Below are 24,316 nucleotides of genomic sequence, written 5' to 3' on the forward strand. Positions count from 1 at the left end.
AGAACCTGGCCAAGCTTCTGGAGAGGGCCCCGGTCGATCTCGAAGATTTCGGCTGATGGGGAGCGAGGCAGAGAGCCCTCCCCCAAGGTGAAGGCCACAGGCACGCAGTCGGTGACTAAGGCCTTGATTCACCCAGCCAAGGCCTCTATCGAGGAGGTAGCGGCAACCCTGGCGCAGCCTGCGGAGGTTACACCTGTGGTAGCGGCCTCGGGGCCCAGAGTCTCCCTGCCACCTCGGAGGGAGGCATCTTTCAAGCCCATCGAAAGAACCCCCACGAAGCCCCCGGTGGATAAAGAGCGGGGGGGCGCATTGGCCGTCGTGGATTCAGACACAACCTCCGAGGAGGAACTTGTCGAAGTCCCTGAGAGCCACGACGCGGGCATGGAGGAGGACCAGCCCATCGAGAGGTATCCCGACGAGGGGGACGACGGAAGCGACGGTGGCGCCGACGGGACCCCAGACCAACCGTCGCAGCCAGTGCCGCAGGACAACTCGGCGGCCATTTTGATGGCAATTCAATCCTTATGCTCTGAAATAAGGACTGAATTGCCTTTACCCCCGACGGAGGAGCCATAGCCAGGCCCGACGGAGGAGCCAGGGGCAGGCCCGTCGGGAAGTCCACCACCCAAGAGGAGAAGAACACATCCTCCTACACCCTTCCAACCCTCGAGGCCTGCTCAACCCTCCTCCCCGTCCACGGGGATGACACGGCCACGGACACGGCCACGACGGGCACGGACGACGAGGGTGGCGATGGTGGGGTGGACCTCCCATCGTCGTCCCCCCCCCCGCCCCGGGCTTCCCCGCCTGATGAGATGAGATCCTTCCATGCGATGATCTCCAGGGCATCCGAGATTTTCCAGCTCTGCCCCGAAGAAAAGAAGGAGGGGTTCCTCTATCAACGTCGAGAGACCAAGAGGAAGACGGTCCTCGCGGTACCTCTACTGGATGACATCTGGGACAAAGGGCTCTCCCTCCTCAAGAACCTGTCCACGACGCCGGCAAAAAGGGACCAATACGAAAAAAGTACTGGGTCCCCCGACGCGGCCCCTCTATGCCTTAGAGCACAGCCGACCCCGGATTCAGTCGTCTCGGCGGCGGCCAGGGAGAAGGCGGGGGGGCATCGGCATCGACTTCACGACCAGACGGCGAGGGATAGAAGCTTGACGCGATGGGACGAGTTATCACGTCGGCAGCGACGACGATTAAGGTGGCTAACGCCCTGGCTATCGTTGCCCGTTACGACAGGGAACTTTGGTATAAAATTGCTCCCTTGTTGGATTTCCTGCTGGACGACAAGAGGGCAGAAGCCCTGGAAATCTTGCAAGAAGGCGAGGTGGCGTCAGACCACGCCATAACGGTGGCGACGGACATCACTGACACCGGTTTCCGCCAGTTGGGCAACAGTGTTTGCCTCATCGGCGCGGATGGCTTAAGGTGACGGATTTCTGCCAGGACGTACAAGCCAAAGTGTTGGACATGCCCTTCAACGGGAACAACCTGTTTGGGAAGACAGTCGATGAGTCCCTGCAAGCCATCAAAACAGACACGGAGACAGCCCGGGCCCTGGGAGTTCTCCAGCAACGACCGCCGTCCTTTTGGAACACCTGAGGCAAGCAAGGGGCCTCCAAAGGTTCTCCCAGCGGCTCCCCTACCTACCGTCAAGCGGCCCGTTCCTCGTTGCAGGAGGCCTATAGAGGATGGGGTAAGTCTGGAGGTTCCCGCCGCCGTCGCCAGGGAGGTCAAGGTGGCAAGACGGCCTCAAAACAGGACTGAACCGACCGTGGCGTCAGGCCCCCCACCGAAGCACCTCGGTGGGAGGCCGGCTGGCGAAGTTCTTCAGCGTGTGGGAGTCCATCTCCACTGACCGCTGGGTGCTGGAAACCCTGGCCCAGGGGCACGCCCTCGAGTTTCTAAAGAAGTGCCCTCACGTGCCACCCGTGGCCAGGAAGGAAAACCACATACCCCAGCTGCTGCTGGAGGTAAGGGCGATGCTCAAGAAAGGTGCTGTCGAGCTCGTCCCAAAGAGACTTCGGGGCTCCGGGGTCTACTCAAGATACTTTCTCGTAAAGAAGACAGGAGGTTGGCGTCCCATCCTGGACCTGCGGCGACTGAACAAGTATATCAAGGTTCAGAAGTTCCGGATGGTCACCCTCCAGCACGTGCTGGGACAGCTGGAGGAGGACGATTTCCTGTCGTCGTTGGACTTGGAGGATGCCTACTTCCACATCCCCGTTCTAAAAGGACACCGGAAGTTCCTCAGGTTCGTGGTCCAAGGACGGCACTACCAGTTCAAGGCCCTCCCGTTCGGATTAAGTCGGCACCCAGGGTATTCACCAAGTGCCTAGCACCGGTGGCGGCGTGGCTACGCCTGCAAGGGATCCATGTCTATCCCTACCTGGACGACTGGCTCATCCGAGCAAGGACAAGGGAGCTTGCCGTAGAACACACAGCGAAGACCGTCCAGCTACTCACGGACCTGGCGTTCTCCATCAACTTCCCCAAATCCCAACTGGTCCCTTCGCAGGTCGCCCTGTTTCTGGGAGCCAAGCTCGACACAGTGGCACGGCTGGCCTCGCCATCCGACGAAAGGATGAAAGCCATCCTGGGAAAGGTGCAACGCCTGCTAGCCACGGACTTAGCCAGGGTAAGTTCCATCAAATCCCTTCTCGGGATGATGTCCTCCTGCATCTATCTGGTACGCCTGTGCAGACTTCAAATGCGTCCACTGCAAGAGTTCCTCGACGCACGCTGGATCCAGACGAGGGGCAGCTTCGAGGTCAGGATACCGCTCAACGAGATCTTCCGACGAACGATCCGGTGGTGGGGCACCCACACTCATCTGACGACGGGTGCAGACTTTCAGACCCCAGCTCACCAGGTAACGGTGACGACGGATGCCTCCCTGGAAGGGTGGGGAGCGCATACCGGAGATATCCACGCGAGAGGCCTTTTACTCACGGAGGAAAAACAGCTTCATATCAACATTCTGGAGCTCTGCACAGTGTTTTGGGCCCTCGGGTCTTTTCTTCTGTCCCGCAAGGGCAAGTTGGTGAGGATCTTCACTGACAACACCAACACGATGATGTTCTACATCAGGAAGCAGGGTGGAACCAGATCCCCAGCCCTGTCCAAGGAAGCCCAGGATCTTTGGCACTGGCCCGTCGACCAGGAGATGTTTCTGGTACCCTTTCATCTGGTAGGGATAAAGAACACCATCGCCGACTCACTCAGCAGGGAGCTGCGCTCGTGCCACGAGTGGGAGCTGCGCCAGGATCAAGTGGATCGACTCTTCAGGCTGTGGGGCAGACCCCAGGTCGATCTCTTCGCGAAGGCGACGAACTCCAAGTGCCAGAGGTTCGCCAGCAGGTTCCCCCAACCGAGGAGCATGGGTGATGCTTTCTCTTTCCCCTGGGACAACCTGTTCCTCTATGCTTTCCCACCGTTGCCACTGCTACTCCGGCTCGTCAACCAGCTCAAGAGGTCCCAGTGCAGGATGATCCTCGTCGCACCGGCGTGGCCGAGACAGATCTGGTTCCCGGACCTTCTGGACTTATCGGCGTCCCCACCAGTCAGACTGCCCGTGGACGCGGATCTTCTCTCCAGAGAAAGGCGCCATTCTTCATCACGACCCGAAGTTGCTGAACTTGCAGGCCTGGCTCCTGCAGCACTAGGGTTTGGGGGATACGATATACCGGCTGACTGCAGAGAGCTTCTTGCAAAGGCCAGGGCGTCCTCAACTCTCAAGTGTTACGGACACAAATGGAAGAGCTTCTCTGTCTGGTGCCGGGCACAGAAGATTAACCCTCTATGGATTACGGCCCCTCAAGTACTGCCGTACCTATGGTCGTTGGCCAAGGCTGGACTAGCTCACGCCTCCATCAGGCTACATCTGGCTGCCATCTCAAGATACACCAGGACAACAGGATAGGTGTCCTTGTGGTCTCATCTCCTGGTAAAGGAATTTATGAAGGGTCTATTCTGCTCGTTCCCGCCGGTGAAGGCCCAGCCCCGGCGTGGGAGCTCAACGTGGTGCTGACTAGGGCGTGGGGGCTCCTTTTGAGCCTATGCATACGCCACCATTGAAGTTCCTATCGTGGAAAACAGCTTTTCTTGTGGCCATCACCTCCGCACGGCACGTGAGAGAGATTCAGGCCCTATCTTGCAAGCCTCCATACTTGACTTTTCACGACACGAGGGTGGTGCTCAGGACGCATCCCTCCTTCATGCCCAAGGTGCCGTCGGACTTCCACCTCGACGAGCCCTTGGTGTTACCAGTTTTCTTCCCGTCGCCTTCGTCGCCGGCCGAGAGGACTTTGCAATCGCTGGATGTAGCTAGAGCGCTGAAGTTCTACGTGGACCGCACAAAGAGTTTTTGGAAGACGTCACAGCTTTTTGTGAACTTTCGGCCTGTGAATCAAGGGAAGGCTCTCTCGAAGGCTTCCATTTCCAGATGGCTCTCCGGCTGTATCATGCACTGTCACTGTTTGGCAAACGGACCGCTGCCTGGCCGTCCGAGAGCCCATTCGACCAGAGCGATCGCTGCTTCCACGGCGTTCTTGTCTGGTGTGGCCCTGCTGGACATCTGCAGGGCTGCTACGTGGAGGTCGACGCACACCTTCACGAAATTCTACTGCGTCGATTGGGATTCCAGGGAGGAGTCCAGGGTCGGCCAAGCAGTGCTGCTCAACCTGTTCGCCTGAAGGGCCTGGTGAGGAGGTAAGAGTTGCTTAATGTTGAGTTTATTTATTGCTTAATGTTGAGCCTTTTGCCACCTCCCGTGGTTGTGCATGTGAGTACTGCTATGTAATCTCATATTCATGAGCATGTGAATCCATGCCAGACCCCATGCTGGAGAAGGAACAAGTTACTTACCTGTAACTGTTGTTCTCCAGCATTGGTCTGGCATGGATTCACATGCGAACCCTCCCGCCTACCCCTCTGCGGCTCTTCACTTGGTCATACTGCCACTTTACGTGCTACCAAATCTGAGGATGGCTGCCGGAGGCGGGGCTTAGGGAGAGGGAAGTCATTGGCTGTGGGCAGTATGACCCAGAGATCAGTGATTTGTTACTACTACGAAAGACAGATCAGAAACAAAACGGATACTGATTTTTTTCTGTACCGAGGATTCCCAGCCTGACGACGGGGAATATTCCCTCTTCATGATTAAAACTGCACTGTTTGTTCCTTCTAATGCAAACATGTGCTAAACCTCACAATTCTCAAAGAGTGACACGTTCCTGTAGCAATCCATCTTTGTGTAACTCATTGCATGTCTTTCATAGATAAGTAGAACACATTTCCAACCTCAGTAACCTATACAAGTATAACACATTTCCAATCCCTCGCAATCTAGGTATGACCCATTCCTCTGATAATCCATCTAAGTTTAACATTTCCTACCCCCAAAATACATATGAATACAGCACATTTCCTACCCCCAAAAATACAACCTGCACCACTTTTGCTACTCCCCACAACAATCCATCTAATCGAACATTCTGAACTCTTTTGGAATACACCGCAGTGGGAATTCAATGTAGTGGGAAAATGCACCTAAATTGAAAACTTACTTAGTTTCCACAGTGCAATGAAAAACCACTTGTATTCAAACTTTGGCAGTATAATGAAATGCCAGTTACACAGTTAGGCTTGATGCAAGTAGGTATAGGATAGTTGGGTAATAAGAGTGGTGGGGTTTTACGTGAGTGCAGTATTGGCTGCACTCACCTGCCACACCATACTTACCTTATCAGTCGCTGTAGGTTGTCTGCTTCAAGAGAACACGGGCTAACACGTAGTGGAGCTGCACAGTAGGTAACTGCCCTTGGCCTCTGGTCCTTCGCCAAAGGCTGCCCTGAGAGGGCCAGGGAACAAGGGTGTTTTCTGGTCATGTGATCAAGGACACAGGCCAATCAGAGGGAGTGAAAAGCAGGCAGGGACCTATGGACTACTAACAACAAGGCAGGAAAACCACTAACAAAGGACAGCCACTCCCAGCACAAAAATTGATTGGGAAATCCCACAAAAAACACAGCCAAAACCGCTGAATAGGCTGAAAGCATCTTACCAGATGCTTGCTGTACAGGATGCCTATGGACCACTAACAGCAAGCCGGGGCAACCACATACAAAGGACAGGCACCTCAGACTCCCTCAGCCAACTGTTATCCAGATGGGAGGAGAGAGGAAAAAGGAACAGAAACAAACAAAGGTCCTGGGGTGAATATCGTTTTCTAAACCATTAGTCCCACACCTCTAATGCACCAAAAGGGATCGGAACAGATTGGTATAAAAAGCTAATTATAAACCCCTCCTTGTCCAGTTTTGGTAATGTGGATGGAATGGCCAGCTTATCTCCTCTAAAGGTCGTGGATCATTGGTTAGTTGCAACACAGCAAAAATACAATTATTACCCAATGATAGAGTCTCTAGTCAATGTTGTATCCAAAAATACTTTATTAATCACAACAGTCTAACAACACTACAAAATACAACCCACCCTGTAAAGGAATGCAAAGGACAGACGGTTTGGAAAAAAGGAAAAGGGATACACTCTGGATACTGGCATTATGGTAGTCGGTATGGTTAATAACCACGACAGTTTGATAAGGTTTCTTGGCTTCAGCACAACAGGGAAAAATGGTCTTAAAATGTCTCTAAAGGTCTTTTGGGAAGGCCCGGGGGACAGAACCACAATGTACATTTGGCTGTAGATGTTCTTGGTGCTTGACAGGGTTGAGTCCGCTCCAGGGTGCCTTGCAGGATTCTGTAACAGAGTTTGAGGCAGGAGTCGACTGCGGGTATCGGGCGGTAAAGTGGTTAATTGAGTGCAGCTTGACAAACAGTTGCAGGCTGGCCTACATGGTAACTCAAGGCCAGGAATCATCTTGGTGCTGATCGGCGGTTCTGAAGCACAGGTCGAGACGTCTCGGCTTTCTTTCATCGACTGCAGTTTGACAACAATCAGCTTTGCATTTGGTTGCAAATCGAGGAATTCAATTGGCTTGAAAATGTTCTTTAAGGCGGACGGCGGTAGATGACTGTCGAGGAACTTCTCCCAGCTTCTTCAATGGGATTGTGCCATCCTTTTAAGGCTGACGGCCCTATGCTGAGGAGTGCGTTGCAGGCATCTGCCTTGTCCTTGGCTGTAGGGTCAGATACTTGGCACTCCCTGTCCGGGAAGCTGACTGCTGTGTGCTGACTGTGTACCGGTTCTGGAGTGTCTAGAGGGTCCTTTCTCCCTCTGTTCCCTGGGAGAAGTTCAGGAGGAAGGGATCTTTCTTCCCTCTTTGGATATCCTGGCCCTCCTTCACTGGCAGAAGATGCAAGACAGACTGTACCTTCAGCCAGGGTCCAAGGGTGAGTTCTTCTTTCTTACTTCTTGTGAAGTCTTCTGATGATCTGCCAAAAGAGGGGCTCCAGCCCCTAGCCCTCTCTTAAAGCCAAATGGGCCACAGTGATTGGTGTAGGCTAAGCCTACCTTGATGAACAACTCCTGGGATTCACCCTAACAATCTTCTTTATGCATCTCTTTATTTATATGGCGCTCCAAACGTATCCGGACGGAAGTTTATATGTTACATTGGTTACATTTGGAGTACAATGTTAATGGATTACATTACAGTTGACATAAATTGCAGTTGGTTGCCCTGATGCTTAGCAGGTTGCTGTTGGAGCATACGCAGAGTTACAGGTTTGAGCAGTTCACAATACAGTTGTCTTACGGGCACAGGGAAGTTGGACAAAACAGTTTGGGGTATTGGTAGAATGGTAGAGGTAATTACAATATAGCTTGCCATGTCGCTGACACTAGCAATGGATCGATCATAAATGCAGTGTAGCGTGTTTGAAATTATGGGGTGCTAAAGAGGAGCCCGGGGGCTGGATCTGCTTCTAGGGCAGAGATTGTTCTTGTACGACTGGGCCAGATTCCCAGTTTATTTCGAAAAGGCAGGTATGCTGCCTCAGTTCTGATGTCGGAAGTGTTCCACATTTTGGCGGCTTGGACTGGGAAGCTCTTGCAGGCATATTTTTCTTGTTTGTATCTTGGGATCGTGAGTTGGTTCACCCAGGTGGATCTGGTGGGTCTGTCAGACGAGACTCCCTGCTCACTGTACTCAGAGGCACAGCTTTGCCTCACTGATGAGGCCCTACAAGGCTGAAACACGTGTATGGGGTTGCTGTTGGTACTCTTGTTCACAAGGGAATTGCCATAGCATTTCGGTGCTGGACTGCCCATGTGGGGGGGACAAAGACTGATATGCAATTGGATATTTCCCATCTGTGAAAGGTACAGTGAGCAAAAAGCAGATGGCTGTGAACTCTCAAAGTGGTTACAAACCACTGAACAGGTTATCCTGCTTTGTTCTTTCGGGAGAGGGGCGAGGGGCGCCTGCTACCTTTTTTTGAACATCGAAGATGTTATTCGAAGTACTTGTCTCTTGGCGGACAGTCAGCTAATCTCAAACACAAAATACAGCCTGCGGAGATAGCACGACTGATGTTTTTGTTTCAGTAGTTAGATTGTCTTGTACCAGAGAGAGAATGTTTGCACAATATGCCTTGCTTTCTTAGAATATGTCCAATACAGTACATGGCTACGTTGAAATGTATGCACGTAGGTAGAAGCATGCTGTTTCCATGGAATACTTCTACTCGTGTAATGTAGTCAATACCACTATGCATAAACAGTGGATTTCTGTTTAGTGCTATGGTGTGCTGCGTGGGTGTGCTAGAGAGCTCATTGCTAGTGTGACAGCTGAGTGCGGGCGGGGGGCTTGGCTTGTTAGTGAGCAGCAGAACAGCTTGATTGCCTAGTAGAAGGGCATACAATCTCACTTGCCATCAGTTCTCCACTACACACAGCACACATTCCTAACTCCCAAGAGTTAATTATCAATATCTTGTAGAGAACGTATCACCAAGTATGTGACACTAGGCAGTTTCAATTTTCCTGTTTTCAGACGTCCTGTAATGTTAGTTGGAATAACATTGAGTTGTGCACAACATCCACTTTAATTAGTCTCTTCTTTGCCTTCATGATTTTGTGAAAGATAAGGTACCTATTTTTGAAAGATAAGTCAACAATGTGTGCTGAGTGAAAACTAGCAAACGCTAAAACCGCTTGTTTCTGCTGCAACCTACTATGGAGGATCTCTGTTCTCGTTGCAGCTTTCTTTGGCAAAGCAGAATGAAATATCCATTTTCATATCCGTCTGATTCCGCCCGTAAAAGCAGTCCACCTTGAAATGCCAGGCAAATTCCCTTTGAGTTGGCGTACAAACAGCAATCCGAGATGCATGTTTCTGCCTTAGTGGCTAAGTGGGTATGATCTGTACGCTCTACCCGCCTCTCCCTATGCGCACAGAGCATGGGATCCACATCTGGACACCCTACTTAATTATGGTGAAGCCACTAGTGATCTCTAAATTAGCCAGGAATTTCAGAAACCCTCTTGCAAATAAACATAAGGTCAAATAGAGCTCCCAGGAGTTGGCTGTGTTTTGTCATATCGGATGCTGTATATCGGTCAGATTTCCATCCTATAAAACTAGGTTTACACAAGTGTGCCAATTTTTGTTGTTAGTTCAATATCAGCATGATCTGCCAACACATAGACCCCTTTGCTACAACTGACAGTTCACTACACATCCCGTCTCACAGAAAGAACCACAACTACTTGGGCAACTTTCAGATCACTCCCTATGGAAGACCTTGTGCTGCTCTAGCATCGATCAATGCCACATTGGACGTGCCGATATCCTCCCTGCCTCCGTAGTCATTAACTTTCTGACTTAAGCCCCCGTCCCTTAGCCGACAATCAACAGCTCCCTAACAAAGGCACCTTTCTGTCAACCCTCAAGACTAGACAATCCTCCTGCTTCTCATGATGCCAACACTGTACTTTTGACTACCACAGCAACTACTGCCCCATCGCCCATCTTCACTTGTAGGAGATGCAGTAATCGTGCATCTCCTACAACCCTTCAAAGCCAGCAGCCTCCTTCAGTCCCACCAATCTGGCTTCCAGATGCAGCACAGAAACTGCTACCATCAAGGTGATCTGCAGTGCACTTAAAATCCTCAATGATGGCCATTCTTGCCTTCTGGTTCTCCTTCACCTCTTAACAGCAATCAATGCAGTAGACCAACCAGCCCTACAGATAAGGGGTGTATCGCCCACTTTTATTCCCTAAAAATAGGCAAATACTTCCCAAAAATAAAAGCAGGGAGTAAAAATACCCCCCCAACAAAAAATAGGAGACGGACACATATGACCTTGTGCCCCTGCTTTCTCTCACACAGCTCTATGGATATGTTTGGACCAGCGGTGCATGTAGAACCACAGGAAGAAACTTCTGTTATAACTGCGTGATCGTAAGAAGTAACTATGTATCTTTTAATGTGCAAGTGGAAGAGAAATATATATAGGGGGCGATGGACCCTCTTTTTTTTTGTTGCAGGGTGGCCGGACTCTAGAAGGTGAACAGATACTGGAAAAGCAAACTACAGAGTCAAAAGGCTACCCCTTTCATAGACCCATAGGAGGTGCAGACCGACTACAGAAGGCTAGGTTAACATATACTAACAAACAGATCAGAGAAGTATGTTCAAAATAAAACAGTTTAATCATAATGGAGAACTTGTGTTTTAAAGGTCAACAAATGCTGAGCCATTGGTTTTACATCAAGAAAAAGCAATCAATTCTGTACGTTGTGTGGGTTAGTAACAACAATGGTGCAATTTCATGTACTGCTGAACTATTAGCAGTATGTCATTACTGTCAACACAGCTAGTAGTTGTTTCTGGTTCGAGTGGTGATTATGATCAAATTTGCGATGTAACACGGGTTATCTGATGTTCCGAACTGTCGTCCGGACAATAAGAAGTGTTGTAGACGTGGACAGCTGAAACAGTGGATTGCTCTGTTCATCTAAAAGGTTAAAAAATAGTGGTTTTTAAAAAATTATCAAAGCCCTGACAAGTAGGATAAAGAGGAGTCCGTAGAAGGTGACCTACCTAAAGTACTGTGGTGGCGTCTTGAAAACAAATGATTGGATGCTGTCTTGCGTACAGGCAGGAATGGGACATTTACATAAAGGCGTAGAAGATGCCTGAAAAACACAAGGTTTAGCAGCATTATGGACCCTCTGTGGCGAGGTGGCTGTCTGGGGTCCAAGAAGCGGTGTAGAGGTGAATCCTGCATAGTTTAACTGCAGTGGAATAGAAAACCGCAGGGAATGAGCTGCTGATAATCTATTGTGGTCAGAGAGACCACATGAGTGCTTGGTCAAGTGCAAGAGCTGGTGTTGGGGCCGACTAGTGACTGAGAGGGAGTGTGGAGGGTGCAGCCGTGTGGCCCGACTACCCGGGAACGTGTCTTCCAAAATGGAGACCAGATAAAAGATGGCGACTTGCTAGAAGAGTTGCCATTAATGTGACATTCACGTGTCAAAATGGAATGGCAGCTATGCGGCGAAAATGCTAGAGTGGACGTGCTAACGCTTAGGCTGGAATTCATGGTGTAAGCCGTGGAAGAACGCATCTAGAGAGTGATCTATATACAGCGTAGTGCTGTAAAACCGTGCATACTACTGATCATGTTAGCCAAAATGACCACGGAGCATGGCGTGACCCGTAAGGATAGAGATCGGTGTACAGACGTGCATTACTTAATCTGTAAATTAAGTGAACAAGGCTTACCGGGCATCCGATGCACTGCACTTACCAAGGGATCAGTGTGCGCAAAAGGTAACAGTGTTCTATTACAATAGGGCTAAACTTTATTAAGCTCCAGGCGGTAAGCACGTAAATAGCTGTTTCGCTGGTATGAGTTGAATTCTGCTTTTAGTATCACTTGTGTGACTAATTGAATGTAGGTTACTACTTGGGTATGTGATTCTAAAAGGTTTGTCTTTGTCCAGTCCACATTAGATCGGGTGGAAACACCCATTAGTCTAGTAAATTGAAAAAGTGCACACCCACCTGTTTGTGTGCCAGTCTGTAGAAAAATGTATCCATTAGGGTTACAGAATGGAATCTATGAACTGTACACTACCGAAGGTAGTGCTGATACATCTATTAATGTTACTAACTGCGCATTAGTCAAAACTGTGCCATTTGAAGGGAGGCTCACTTCAGTCGAATGCAAAATGATGGAAATAGGGCGTTTGGGTTGAAAAACGGCATTTGGATTGAAAAATATGGTAGTCAACTGAGGACAATATTCTGCTATATACAGTATGGAATATGGCAATTGTCGAAATGTATGAAAACAATGCATGAATGCCAAAGCATGAATTACAAGGCATGTACACAAAATGTACTTTCGTACAAAAGTCCGGAGAGTGTCATTTGTTTAGGTGTAGCAACTGAAATGGGGAAACTTTAGTTAGAAAACTAAAAAAAATATAGTTGAAAAACAAATTCCATTCGATGGAAACAGTCGGACCTCCTTTGACATCCATTTTGGCTCAAGTGTACGTAGCATAAGGTCGCGGTCACCACCGCAGAAAGTAATCTTTGCTGTCTGTAGTGTGAACCAGAACAGGTCTTGGTGACTATGTTTCATCGCTTTAAAATGTGCTACTATGGGCTTATCTTACACTTGATTTTTAATACTAGGCTAGGTTCAGCGCTCAATAAATACCATAATAATAATACCATAATAATAATAGTTGTAATAATGTATCCTATTCAGATTTGTATTCTAAGAGTTTAAGAACTTGTTTGAAATCCTTATCCTGTTTTCTCTTTCTTGTTTCTTTATAAATCAAGCTGCCAAATGGTGTCACCTACCACACAGGAACGTACCAGGACCGATTGGGAAAGCTTCAAGAACATCTCCGTCAGTTGTCCATACTCTTCAGGAAACTGAGATTAGTTTATGACAAATGTATCGAAAACTGTGCTGGACTGGATCCCATTCCAATAGAGGTATGCACCTGGACCTTTCTTTTCGGTTTACACAAAATAACACACAACACACCTTGTTCATGCCCCACGCTGTAAAATCTAGTGTCCCTTTGCCATGATCACTTCAAACTGGAGACCATTTGGTCTACAGTATGCATAAGAAACCACTTAAACGATTTTGTTTTGTTTTTGGTTCTGCGATTCAAATATACTTAACTTGAGAAACTTTGCAAAGAAAAAAAATAGCAAATGTCTGAAAAATGACTATTACAAAAGACCTATTACAGTTTTTCACTTTTACCAAATAAAAAATGTATAATAAAGTAATGTGTGCATTGTGTGATATGAATAGGTGCAGGTACTATCATGCAAATATGGTGAAGGTGGGCAAGAAAAGCAAAGTTGTGGAACAAGTCTATAACCTTGTATTCTCTCATAGGTGTATTTTGAAAACTAACCGATTCCGTACGGAATAATAAGGGTTCAACTAAGTAGGTGTATTACAGTGCTGTTAGAAAAACCAGTTTCACTTTCTTAATCATTGCACTTAGGGCAACCTAAAGTAAATGGTGACGGATCAAGGATCACAGGAGTGTGACAATAGAAGACAGTGTTTTAGTGTTGGAAATCCTCATTTGCATCCTCTATCTTCTAGTTGATCAACTGACAGAAACATGTTTCTTCCCAGCTCCATCACGTGTACACCCCAGCCATCACTAATCTTGTTCTGCTTTCTTTCTGCTCACAACAATATCATTCTTTGTTCCTCCCCCCTCTAATTCCTTTCCAAGCTCACCTCTACACATCGTTCCCATGTTTAAAAATGTCACCCCCTCATAACCTTGTCTGTAACCAAAACACCCCTTCCCCTTAATTTTCTCCTTGTCTGTAACCAAAACACCCCTTCCCCTTAATTTTCTCCTGTCTGTGCCGCTGCTCTCCTCTGTCTCTTTTGGCATCCCCAACCTTAATCTTGGCACCTCACCAGTCTACAGTGAACTCTAATTAAATTCTTTCACCTACTGCTCATATCTCCCCTACCTTGCTTCTCTTCCCTGGCTCCTGTTTCCTGCCTATCTTTGCTTTCATGTCCGGTCTTCTTTTCGATTACTTGTATGGGCTGACTCCCCTTAGTTCTCCTCTCTCAATCCACTCTGCATGCACCCCTTACCCATCCGCTCGTCAGTTTCGCCTTTCTTCCCATTGCTGCCTCTTTTTCTCTTTTCACTCCATTGAAACTCACTCTGTTTTGTTTCATCCTCTCCTTTGTTGCCCATTTCCTTCTGAAAGAGTGTTTACTCTATAACCCCTAAATACTTCAGAACATGTAATCGTTTGAATTGCTCTTATTAAGTTGCACTGATTTTCATCATGGCCTGCCATTTTCTGCTGTTACTGTTCAGTGCTTTTATGAAATCCCTGTGCAAGGTAAATTACAACTAATTGGTACGTTCCTATGGGTAAGGGCTGATTGTAAAGCGCAGCTGTTGCTATTCAGTCACTCTTATCTTATACTGCACTAGTTTTGGAATCCAGGCTGCACCATGCACAGTGATTAAACTGGTGCAATTAATTGTCTATTCCGGGTTGAGGCATCATGCTTATTCTGGACTTCTAACATTTCATTCTTATTGAAACTACAGCAACTGGTTCCATATGTTGAAGAGGATGGATCAAAACATGATGATCGTGGTGCCAGCAGTCATCTTCGTTTCGCTACTGAAGAGAGAAAAGAAATTGTAGAAGTCAATAAGGTATTTTCAAAAAACATTTTGGTAGCCTCCGAATAGCTTTGTTTTCAGCCATATATTCTTAGGAAAATGAGATGGCCCCTCTGTCGTCTCTTCATAAAGCGCTGGTTAATGATTTGAAAAATGTTTTCAGATAAAATACTGGGACATCTCCTTCTGTCCTCAAGTTACCAATCCTTAGCATACCAAGACGTTTGGATTCGAGGCCACTTTTCAGGGTTGTCTAACTGGAGCCTTAATACAGAATCCTTAGTTTAAACTACACAGCACCAGGCCAATGCAACATTTATAAACTATGGTGCCCAGTGATGTCAGTGTGGAATATTTACTGCACACGTTTTTCAGTGCAGGAAACATGTCTGTAAAGAAATGTGTGCCAGGGTTCGAAATTGAGGGGTGCACCTGGGAGCTATTTAGCTCCTGCTTCTAGCCTAGGAGAGCCTGGTTAGATTGGCAACAAGTTACCAGGAGCTACTTTTGTCTCCCTAGGCCAATTGATGCCATACAAACATGCATATGTGATATCAACTTTCAGTATTTGAGAATGCCAATAAAGAAGCACTAGTAGGAAACATGTAGTCAACATTTAAACACAATCCTACATAATGGACAGCAATTTAAAGTTAGATTTGCGATGTGCTGGGTACTCGCTCCTGGTTACTTAGGGGTAAGGTCCTGCCTTTGAACCCTGCCATGTGTATATATTTAAAATAAGGTACAGACAGTATGATGGTACTGGTTAATTTGGGGGTAAGGTTTGCAGTTAATGAGAGGATTTCTGCTCTGCATTTTGCTGCTGCTCTGAATTTTAAAGTAGCAAAAACTTAAAAACAAAGTTTTCCGCGCCTTCATAAAGGTTCCATGTAAGTTTACCTCTCAATCACATGTTGGATCTGGCTGATGGACATTGATGATTACTGTTGTTACTCTGTCCAAGGTTCCGGATGAATAATGCCACAATCGTGCATAGGCATGTTTACAGGCACAGGAATTCTGATGCTTCCATCGTATAAGCAGGGGAGAGGGTGGAAGTACAGCAAAATATCTTAGTGGACTAGTGGGTGTGCAGGCCGGTTAGCTACGGTTAGCTCTAGGGTGCAGACTTTAAGCAACTGCATGCCTGCAAATTAACAGATAACAAACGTTCCAGTTCAAATGGTACTGCAAAAGGCTAAAGTTATATATACATATGTCCTTCAGTTTTTGGAACACAGTGTATACCCAAAACATGTTGTCAAGTTTGAAGCATAGGACAACTTAAAGGGCCATGGTTGAAGTAGCTAGAGAGCTGATAAACCCTAACATCAGGGTAATTCCAAGCTAAATGTTGTCTCCACACCTTGGTTCGTAATCCCCGCAAACCACTGCATCGCTTTTCCTGCAGGACATTTCATTTCATTGCATTTTACTGCAGTATTTGTATAGGGTGAAAGCGAGGGGTTGTTGAAAAGGGGAACCTGGGACGGGGCAGAGAGTTAGAGCGCCATGAGGGGCTCTATGCTCCATTTAAGAAAAAGGAAAAGAGAAATATGAAAGAAAAAGCTGTACAATGCGGCGATATGTCCTTTCGATGGACGTTCAGAGCCCCTTGGAATTACTACATTTTCTCAACCCTGATGAACACCACTAACTCTTTTGGAAGCTCTTACCTTAGAGGGACAACTGTGTGCACTCTCAAAAGAGTGAGGGACAGCCTCCAACCAGTCCTATCCAATTTCATTTGTGAAGAAGGGGAAAACAAATTAAAATGCTATGGAAAATAATTCTTTGCTCCATACATCCTGCGGCAGAGATTCTGCTACTCTGTATAGACCATACATAATAAAAACGAAAACTGGTATTGAATCAGAAGGGAAATGTCTTTTAACAAATTACCAAATATTCCTCTAGAATGCCAGCCGTTAGTGCTTTCATCAGGATGTTGCAGAATTCACCATCTAATGCTCTATAATCTCAACACTGCGCCATGCAGTGGTATTTGCATATTACTGGGATATCTCTTAACATAGTCTCTACCTTTACCCGTAGTCGTTTTGATACTTGTGCTGTACATGCCAACAAATCAGAAAGTTTGTACCAATCCCTCTAAAAGGGATGGCGAAACCCTGCCCAGACAGTCCAAAACTAACTCTATATGTGGTGATCAAATGGAGAAAAAAACGGGGGTACCAGGTTCACACAGCCCTAACGCATGCGTCTACCACTTTGTTAAATGAAAGAGGTTTATCTTCTGGTGCACAGGACACCATTGGGCCTAAGTCAATGTACAGAATCTGATATGGTCAAATATCTACGAAACGTCTCACAACCTACAATCATGTGATGGAGTGTCTCAGTAGTAAATGCTTTCATGGAAGGTGTATACAATTTGTCAATTTAAACAACCAAGAGACTCCAGGTCACTCCTCCAACTATAGAGATGTGTGGCGTCCAACCTATACCGGGATGAGCTAAATAATTTCAAACCCTCAGGTGGGACTAGCACCTGTTTTTTCGAGTCTATATAGACCATCCAAACCATATAACATATAAAATACAGTATCCATAGGCTTCTAGGACTGTGACCAGTACACCATTTGTTGGAAAAATCTTTTAAAATGCTGTTTTATTCAAAATCAATTAAACACATTCTTCAGTTCTCCAGCCCAATAGTGGTGAACTTTCTTCAGGAGCTTGTTCTTAACATCACTTCTGAACCAGGCCTTTTCTTTTCCACTCTACGACAAGAAAAAAATTGGGTACTATTGGCATCAAATGCTGCTTAGTATAAACTGAGTGGATGGTGACGGTGTAAACGATTTGACAGTTTAGCTTGAAAATTACAAAAACGTGTTGATACATTTTTATTAGTATAACTGAAAATAAGATCATACAATGCTTTGGCTTTCGAAGTCTCAATCTTCACCAGAGGGTGCTACAAAATGTGGAAGTTGAACAGTAATGGGACTTTTCCTTCACGCAGCCAAGATGACAAGTGTGCATGGAATGCAATCTAGAGAAGACGCCTTTCCTTGGCATCCATAAATCGGTAATAGTTACCTTGAAAAACTTTGAAGGTTAACCTTTAGATTGCTAACATTGAGGAAAAAAGGTAATGTTTAGGCTGCAGTTTGACGGTATGTTTTTTCCTATACAGTTTACTGGTCCAAACATAAAATTCAGGGTTCGAATTGGCCAAGAGCTCAGTGCTACTCGGCTCCTTGTTATAGCCAAGAGGAGCCTGGTTAGCGTGAAACCAACAGCTACCCAGAGTTACGTTTGACTCCTGTGGCAAGTGGTGCCATACAAATGTGTGTGTGTGTGTGTAGGTGGGTGTGTGTGTGTGCGTGTAGGTGTGTGTGTGTGTAGGGTGTGTAGGTGTGTAGAATACACCCAAATTAAATTAGATATAGTATAAAATGTAAAGAATTTAGACTTTGCATCTGGCGCAAAATTAGATTTGCTGCACTCCATGTACTAGCTCCTGCTTAACTGGTTAGGCCTGATACTCAAGGGCCGGCCGCTTTTTGCTCCTGGTCTACAAATCTGATTTTCAATCCCTTAAAAGTAATGCATTCGAAAGCAAAATCATGTGAATTCAAACTCTATATTACTAGTTGTAGTGAAATGCACAGCTTGAAAAGACCCATTAAAATCAAAACCTTAGTGTGGTAATTTTACAGGTTTCATCGTGGAAAAACGTCTGTTTTACAAGCCAATTGATCTCTGCATTTCCTATACAATGCTGAACGTCTTTAAATTTGTGCTGCCAACTCATCCTTTATTGATTGTTAAATCCTCTAAAAAAAAATTGCAAGTTACACTGCTTTTACCATACAATGAAAGCTGTCCGGTCCTTCTTTGTGTCCTCTAGGGCTTGCCAAGGCAGTATAACTGGTATTTGCTGGTATGCCTGTTGTCGGTTCCTGGAGTGCTGTCTGTGTGTCTGAGTGAGTCTGTTCACTACGGGCATTTGTGACACATTGTAGAACGCCATCAGTTACCCTTGTACTTCTTACCTGACTTTGCCTCAGAAGTATCCTTGAAGTAAATGTCAGTTTCATAGCCTCCAATTGTTTTTCTGGTATAGTGCGAGTTAAGAATATCGTACTGTTTACTAAGATTTCCTTTTAACACGCTGTTCTCGCCTTTGATTACTTTGGCGCTTCGCTAGTGCGCAACTGATCAGTATCCAGTTGTATTTGTATTGAACTACAATTCCCAAGCTTATCCTCATTTATAAGCACCTCGTCAGCACGTTACGTGGGCCGGTTAGCACCGGTTTACATCCGGATTGTGGACATTTTTGGCTGCCGAACTTCGTTCTAGCTTGCACACCGTTCACTCAGGTAAACACCCACCTTTGGGCTCTATCATCCTTTGCTTCTGAGCTGTGTATCTGTCTTTTTCAACATGTGCCCCATACCTAAAGGACGCTTGGCAGGGCACAAGCACATGGTAACGATCGATCCGACTGTTCCATCACCAACCAGAAAAAAGCCACTTATGCAGTCTCTATCCACTGCGCTCCTCAACACTCGATCCTTGATGTCTCATGGAGTCGAGGTAGAGGATTTGGTCAGGCAAGCTGCCTTCTATCTGATGGCAGTCACTGAGTCATGGCTCAGTGACTGCATTTCCAATGAGGCCACCCTGGCTATCCCCCCAGGATATGTTTTACTTGTGGCTGACCGTCAGGTTACCAAAGGTGGAGGGGTCCCCCTCCTTCTGAGAGACAACCTCCAATACCACCTCTGCCCACATGAATCTCCTGATGAATGTGAATCTCTTCTCACTAAAATCAAGATTTCTAGTAACATCACACTAACTGTTATTCTTATCTATCGGCCGCCTCGCAACTTACCTTTGTTTGAAGAACTATTACATATACTTAAGTGTCACCAGCAACAAAGACCGGTTTGTTCTTTTGGGCGATTTTAACTTATGGGCCAATGTTCCCTCTGATTAAACTGCACAATCACTGCTTGCTGCTCTATCCTCTATTGGCTTTTGTCAGCAGGTAACTGAATCCACCAATGTAGGTGGTCACATCCTTGTCTGGGTTCTGTTTCATAAAATTCAAGCCTCCAGCCCCACTAACTCACCACGCTCCTGGTCAGATCACGTTTTGCTTAAATTTATGATCACTCTCCCCACTGTATCTACCAGAGTTGACACTCTACCTAGACCCCTGAAAGATTATCCCACAAACTCACTAACAGATTGGTTAATCTGTGTAAACTTGAAGATTTGAAAAAAATTCTGAACTGAAAAATACACTGGATTCTATTGTGGAAGATCTTGTCCCTATTGGTATCAGACTTATCAAACCAAAAACCCTCACCAGACATTGGTTTAAGGAGGAAATCCTGGCATTAAGACACCATAGAAGCGCAACAGAACATGCATGGCAAAAACATCCCTCTCCAGATCTGCTTGCCACTTCTAAAACCTCAGTAAAAACATTCAAATCTGCTGGATTAAGGCAAAAGCAGCCTATTACAGCAATCGTATTCATCAAGCTAAATCCAGATCCAAGGAACTTTTTTCCATCCTTCAAGAATGTAACTCTAACACTCAGACAATGGTGCAGGCACCCCAGGATCCCGCCTGGTGTCAAACCATCCATGATACCTTCTCGGCAAAAATAGCCTCACATCTTGAAGCTAGTTCGTTGACTTCCACTAATGCCTTTGTTACCCAGTCTGCACCTCTCCTTCTTACATCTGTTCACTTATCTGAACAACTTTCGTCAACAAAGACTGCCCATGACCATTCTCTCTCGTGCACCTATTGATTCCATCCCTCACTTGTCACAAGGGACGACTCCTAACGCCCCCACTACAAAGCCTTCCTTTTCTTTCAACCCTTGCACCGTATCCGAAGTGACTTCCATCATACTAAAAATGAAGCCCACCTCATGTAAAGGTGATTCTTGTGCATCTAGGTTGCTGGTACAATGCCTGGATACTATTACTCCCTGGATCACTAAGCTGATCAATCAGTCCTTTATAGAGGGGCAAGTACCAACAAGCCTCAAGGAGGCATGGATCACGCCCCTGCTCAAAAAAGCCAATCTGGACCCCCCCCCACCCCTTCTTGCAAAATATTATCGCCCTATTACCAACATGCCCTTCCTTTTGAAGGTCATGGACCGAGTGGCCTATCTTCAGTTACAGAAATGTATTGACAACAATGCAGTGCTTGGGCCTCGTCAGTCCGGATATCGTGCCTTTCATGGCACTGAAACTGTCATGCTGGATTTAAAATCCAATCGAGGATCCATCATCACTTGTGGCCATCCTGCACTTTTGATGCTGTTGGATCTCTCGCTGCATTTGACTTGGTCGACCATGCGCTCCTGGCAACAAGGCTACAATCCCTTGTCGGCTGCTCGTGCGTTCAATACACTCCCCACACTTGTAGTCTCTTGCTTAAATTCGCCTGGTCTGAGCCAACTTGTCTTAATACGACCATTGATATGACCATTAATCCATGACACCTGGTCGATCACTCGGGTCCACTGAGCAAGCTCGGCTTAGTCATCCTCGCTTTTGCTCAGTCAAATTTGGCAAAACCATCTTCTGTGTCGCTGCCCCTGCTCTTTGGAGCTCTCTACCTCTTCACCTTAAGAGTTCCACCTCACTGATCAGATCCATCTCTTCAACACTCCTTAGTCTTCGCTTAACTGTCTATTTTTTTTTTTTCTTTCAGATTTACGCTTCTCACTTTTTCTCTTTCTATGTCACCGTTTTGTTTGTTTTATGTGTGCCAATAGGCCTCCGGCGAATTTTGGTGCGTTATCTAGGAATTTAAATAAATAAACCAGCATTTATTAGATAGTATAAAATATCAATATCATTGTATCAGTTTGTTCATCTTCCAGTTACGACCTTGAGCTTGCTTTTTGCTCATCCACGCTGTGTATGTCACAACCGCAGGTTCCTGGCGTTTATGGAAGAGGAGGAAATATGGCGGCCGTCCAACTGTGCCGCCACGTTGTTCTCCCAAGCGCTGTTAGCGGTCTAGTCCTTTCCATCATGGCCGCTGCCGAGTGTACTTCCCTGTTTACGCTTGGCGGCTCGGCGCGTTGCAACTTCTGTATCCTCTTCGTTGCTAGCGCTCCACAGTTCTCTCGCTTGGCGGTGTTCCGCTCCTGTCCTATTTTCCTCTGCTTACCTCTCTCTTTCCGTTGTCTTCTCTTCTCTCTCTTGCCTGCGCCCCGTTCGATTCTCTTGGGCGCGTGGATTGCTCGCTTCCCTTATCCTCTCTTGCCTTGCCTCTTTGATTTTCTCTCTCGGGCTCCCCCCCCCCCCCTTTTTGATTCCATTTTGTGCCGTTCTCTCTACTCGCCTTTACTGAGCCCTATCCGCCGGTATTCCGGTCTCCCATATTCCAGCTGGTCTTGGTGTATCCTCTCGTTCCGCTGCATCGGATATCTACACTCCGAAGGGGTTTTTGTGCCGTAAGGCTTTTCCCCTTGCCGCACTTGTCTGTCGCGGGGGGGAGTCACCGCTGATTCGTTCCCAAAGGGTCGCGGTGGCTTCCTCCCGAGGCCGACCCTATCTACACAAGGAGAGGAGGACTTTCACTCGTCGATCCCGCGGAAAGAAGTTGGACATCTCATCTTCATCAGGTGAGGAGGAAGGGGAATTTGCAGACTCTCAGGGTTCGAGTGGGGTGGACAACATAACGGAAAACCCTGTCGATACGCCCACAGCATCAGGCATTGTTGATAGCTTGCAACGCCAAAATACTGACATGGCAACTCCCCAGCAACTTCAAGAATTGGTTGCGGCTGTACAAAACTTAAACCTGGAAGTTCAAGCCCTTAAGAAGGCAAATACCGCTCTCCAACAGAGAGTTACCGCCAGAGAACATCAAGTCACAGATTTACCACCTTTGCCTCTGGTGTCAGGCAAATTCGACGGATCAGAGAAAAAAGTTAAAGAATTCTTGGAAGCTTGTAATATCCATTTCGCCTTCAGACAGAACGCCTTTTCCTCCGATCACGCTAAAGTGGGGTTTATGATCACACACCTGACTGGTAATGCCCTAGCGTGGGCTACCCCATTGGTGTCCCAGTCCGACCCAGTGTTACAGAACTTTGTAGCATTCAAGGATCCTCTCAAGCAGACATTTCTTCGCACTGAGAGCGCTCACCTGGCTAGTGAAGACCTGTTGGATGTACTTCAGGGTGGTTCTGACCTACTCACTTACATATCCTCCTTCAAAAGACTAGCTGCAGAAGCTGGCTGGCAAGAAGAGGCTCAATACACCATCTTCAGGAGGGGTTTGCGCGAAGAGCTGAAGGACGAGCTCGCTAGGATCCCTCGCCCCGATTCTTTCTCAGATCTCATAAAGGCTGTTGTACGGATAGATTTTCGGTTGACTGAACGGAGGAATGAAAAGAGAAAGACCCGTAGCTCCAGCTCTTACCCCGAGACTCACCCATCGACCTCCTCACAAGCCGCTCGTCCATCCACCCGGAAAAAAGCAATGCAAATAGGACCAACCAGAGCGCCCTTGGCAGCGGAAGATGAGAAGAGAGGGCAGCCTTTGTCTATACTGTGGCTCCTCCACACACCTCTTGAGAGACTGGCCAGATGTATCCCCCAGACGTCTGGGAAACGAATGCCCTCGGTAGTTGGCAGGACGGACTACCGAGGGGCTTTCCCCAGTTCCTATGTCACTCTTTCAGTTACTTCTGCCCAACCCTCGGACGACCAACGTCTCGTGGTGGTATCTGTCCAGCTTCAGTTCAGAGGAAAGGAAATGGAGACTCTGGCCCTGCTGGATTGTGGAGCAGCCGGGAACTTCCTGGACACCCTATGGGCCGACAAGGTAGGCCTTCGCAGGATAGCCAAGAAGGAAGACCAGAAGGTAGAGGGAGTAGATGGTACCCCTCTGTGCTCCGGCCTCATTACCCACACCACAGAGGAGGTACGGGTATCCATTCAACAACATACTGAAGTACTGAGCTTCGATATCATTCGCGCAGCTCATTTCCCAGTCATTTTGGGGATTGGTTGGCTCCGACGACACAACCCTACCATAGATTGGTCGGCCAATCTTCTAAGTTTTCATTCTGCTTACTGCCAGGAGAAGTGTCTTCCAGGACCCTTGTTCGAAAGCGTCAAGATGGGGTGTGCCCCTGAGAGGAGCACGATCCATTGTATCCCAAGCTGTCTTCAGGAGTACGCCACAGTGTTCCAAGACCAACAACCCATGGAACTTCCTCCTCATCGACCTGAGGACTGTAGGATAGACTTAGTCCCTCTGGCTCTGGTTCCGTTTTGTAGGATGTATCCCCTTTCCTTGTCGGAAAAGGAAGTCCTTAGACGCTACTTAGATGACAACTTAGCCAACGGACTTATCCGACCTTCCAGATCACCAGCAGGAGCATCTCTATTCTTCATTCCAAAGAGGGACTCCAAGGACCTAAGACCTTGTATCGATTACCGAGGGCTTAACCAACTTACCATCAAGGACCGCTACCCTATGCCCATAATCTCTGAGATCCTGGAGACCGTCCAAGGCTCAGTAGTTTTTTCTAAACTCGACCTACGCAATGCTTACCATTTGCTCCGCATCAGGACTGGTGACGAATGGAAGACGGCTTTCCGCACTCCCTATGGGCTGTTCGAATATCAGGTTATGCCGTTC

General features: G+C 47.1%; 1 protein-coding gene across 1 annotated transcript in view; it reads left to right on the plus strand.

Moving 5' to 3' along the window:
• MED30 (mediator complex subunit 30) overlaps nt 1–24,316 on the plus strand; it is a 93,997-nt gene that overhangs the window by 22,514 nt on the left and 47,167 nt on the right. The window contains exons 2-3 of the mRNA XM_069621539.1: nt 12,783–12,941; nt 14,564–14,674. Coding sequence (XP_069477640.1) covers nt 12,783–12,941; nt 14,564–14,674 — 270 coding nt within the window. The remainder of the gene's footprint in view (nt 1–12,782; nt 12,942–14,563; nt 14,675–24,316) is intronic.

The sequence above is a fragment of the Ambystoma mexicanum genome, chromosome 5q (genome assembly GCF_040938575.1).
Source record: "Ambystoma mexicanum isolate Mex_15411 chromosome 5q, UKY_AmexF1_1, whole genome shotgun sequence".
Taxonomy (NCBI): Eukaryota; Metazoa; Chordata; class Amphibia; order Caudata; family Ambystomatidae; genus Ambystoma; species Ambystoma mexicanum.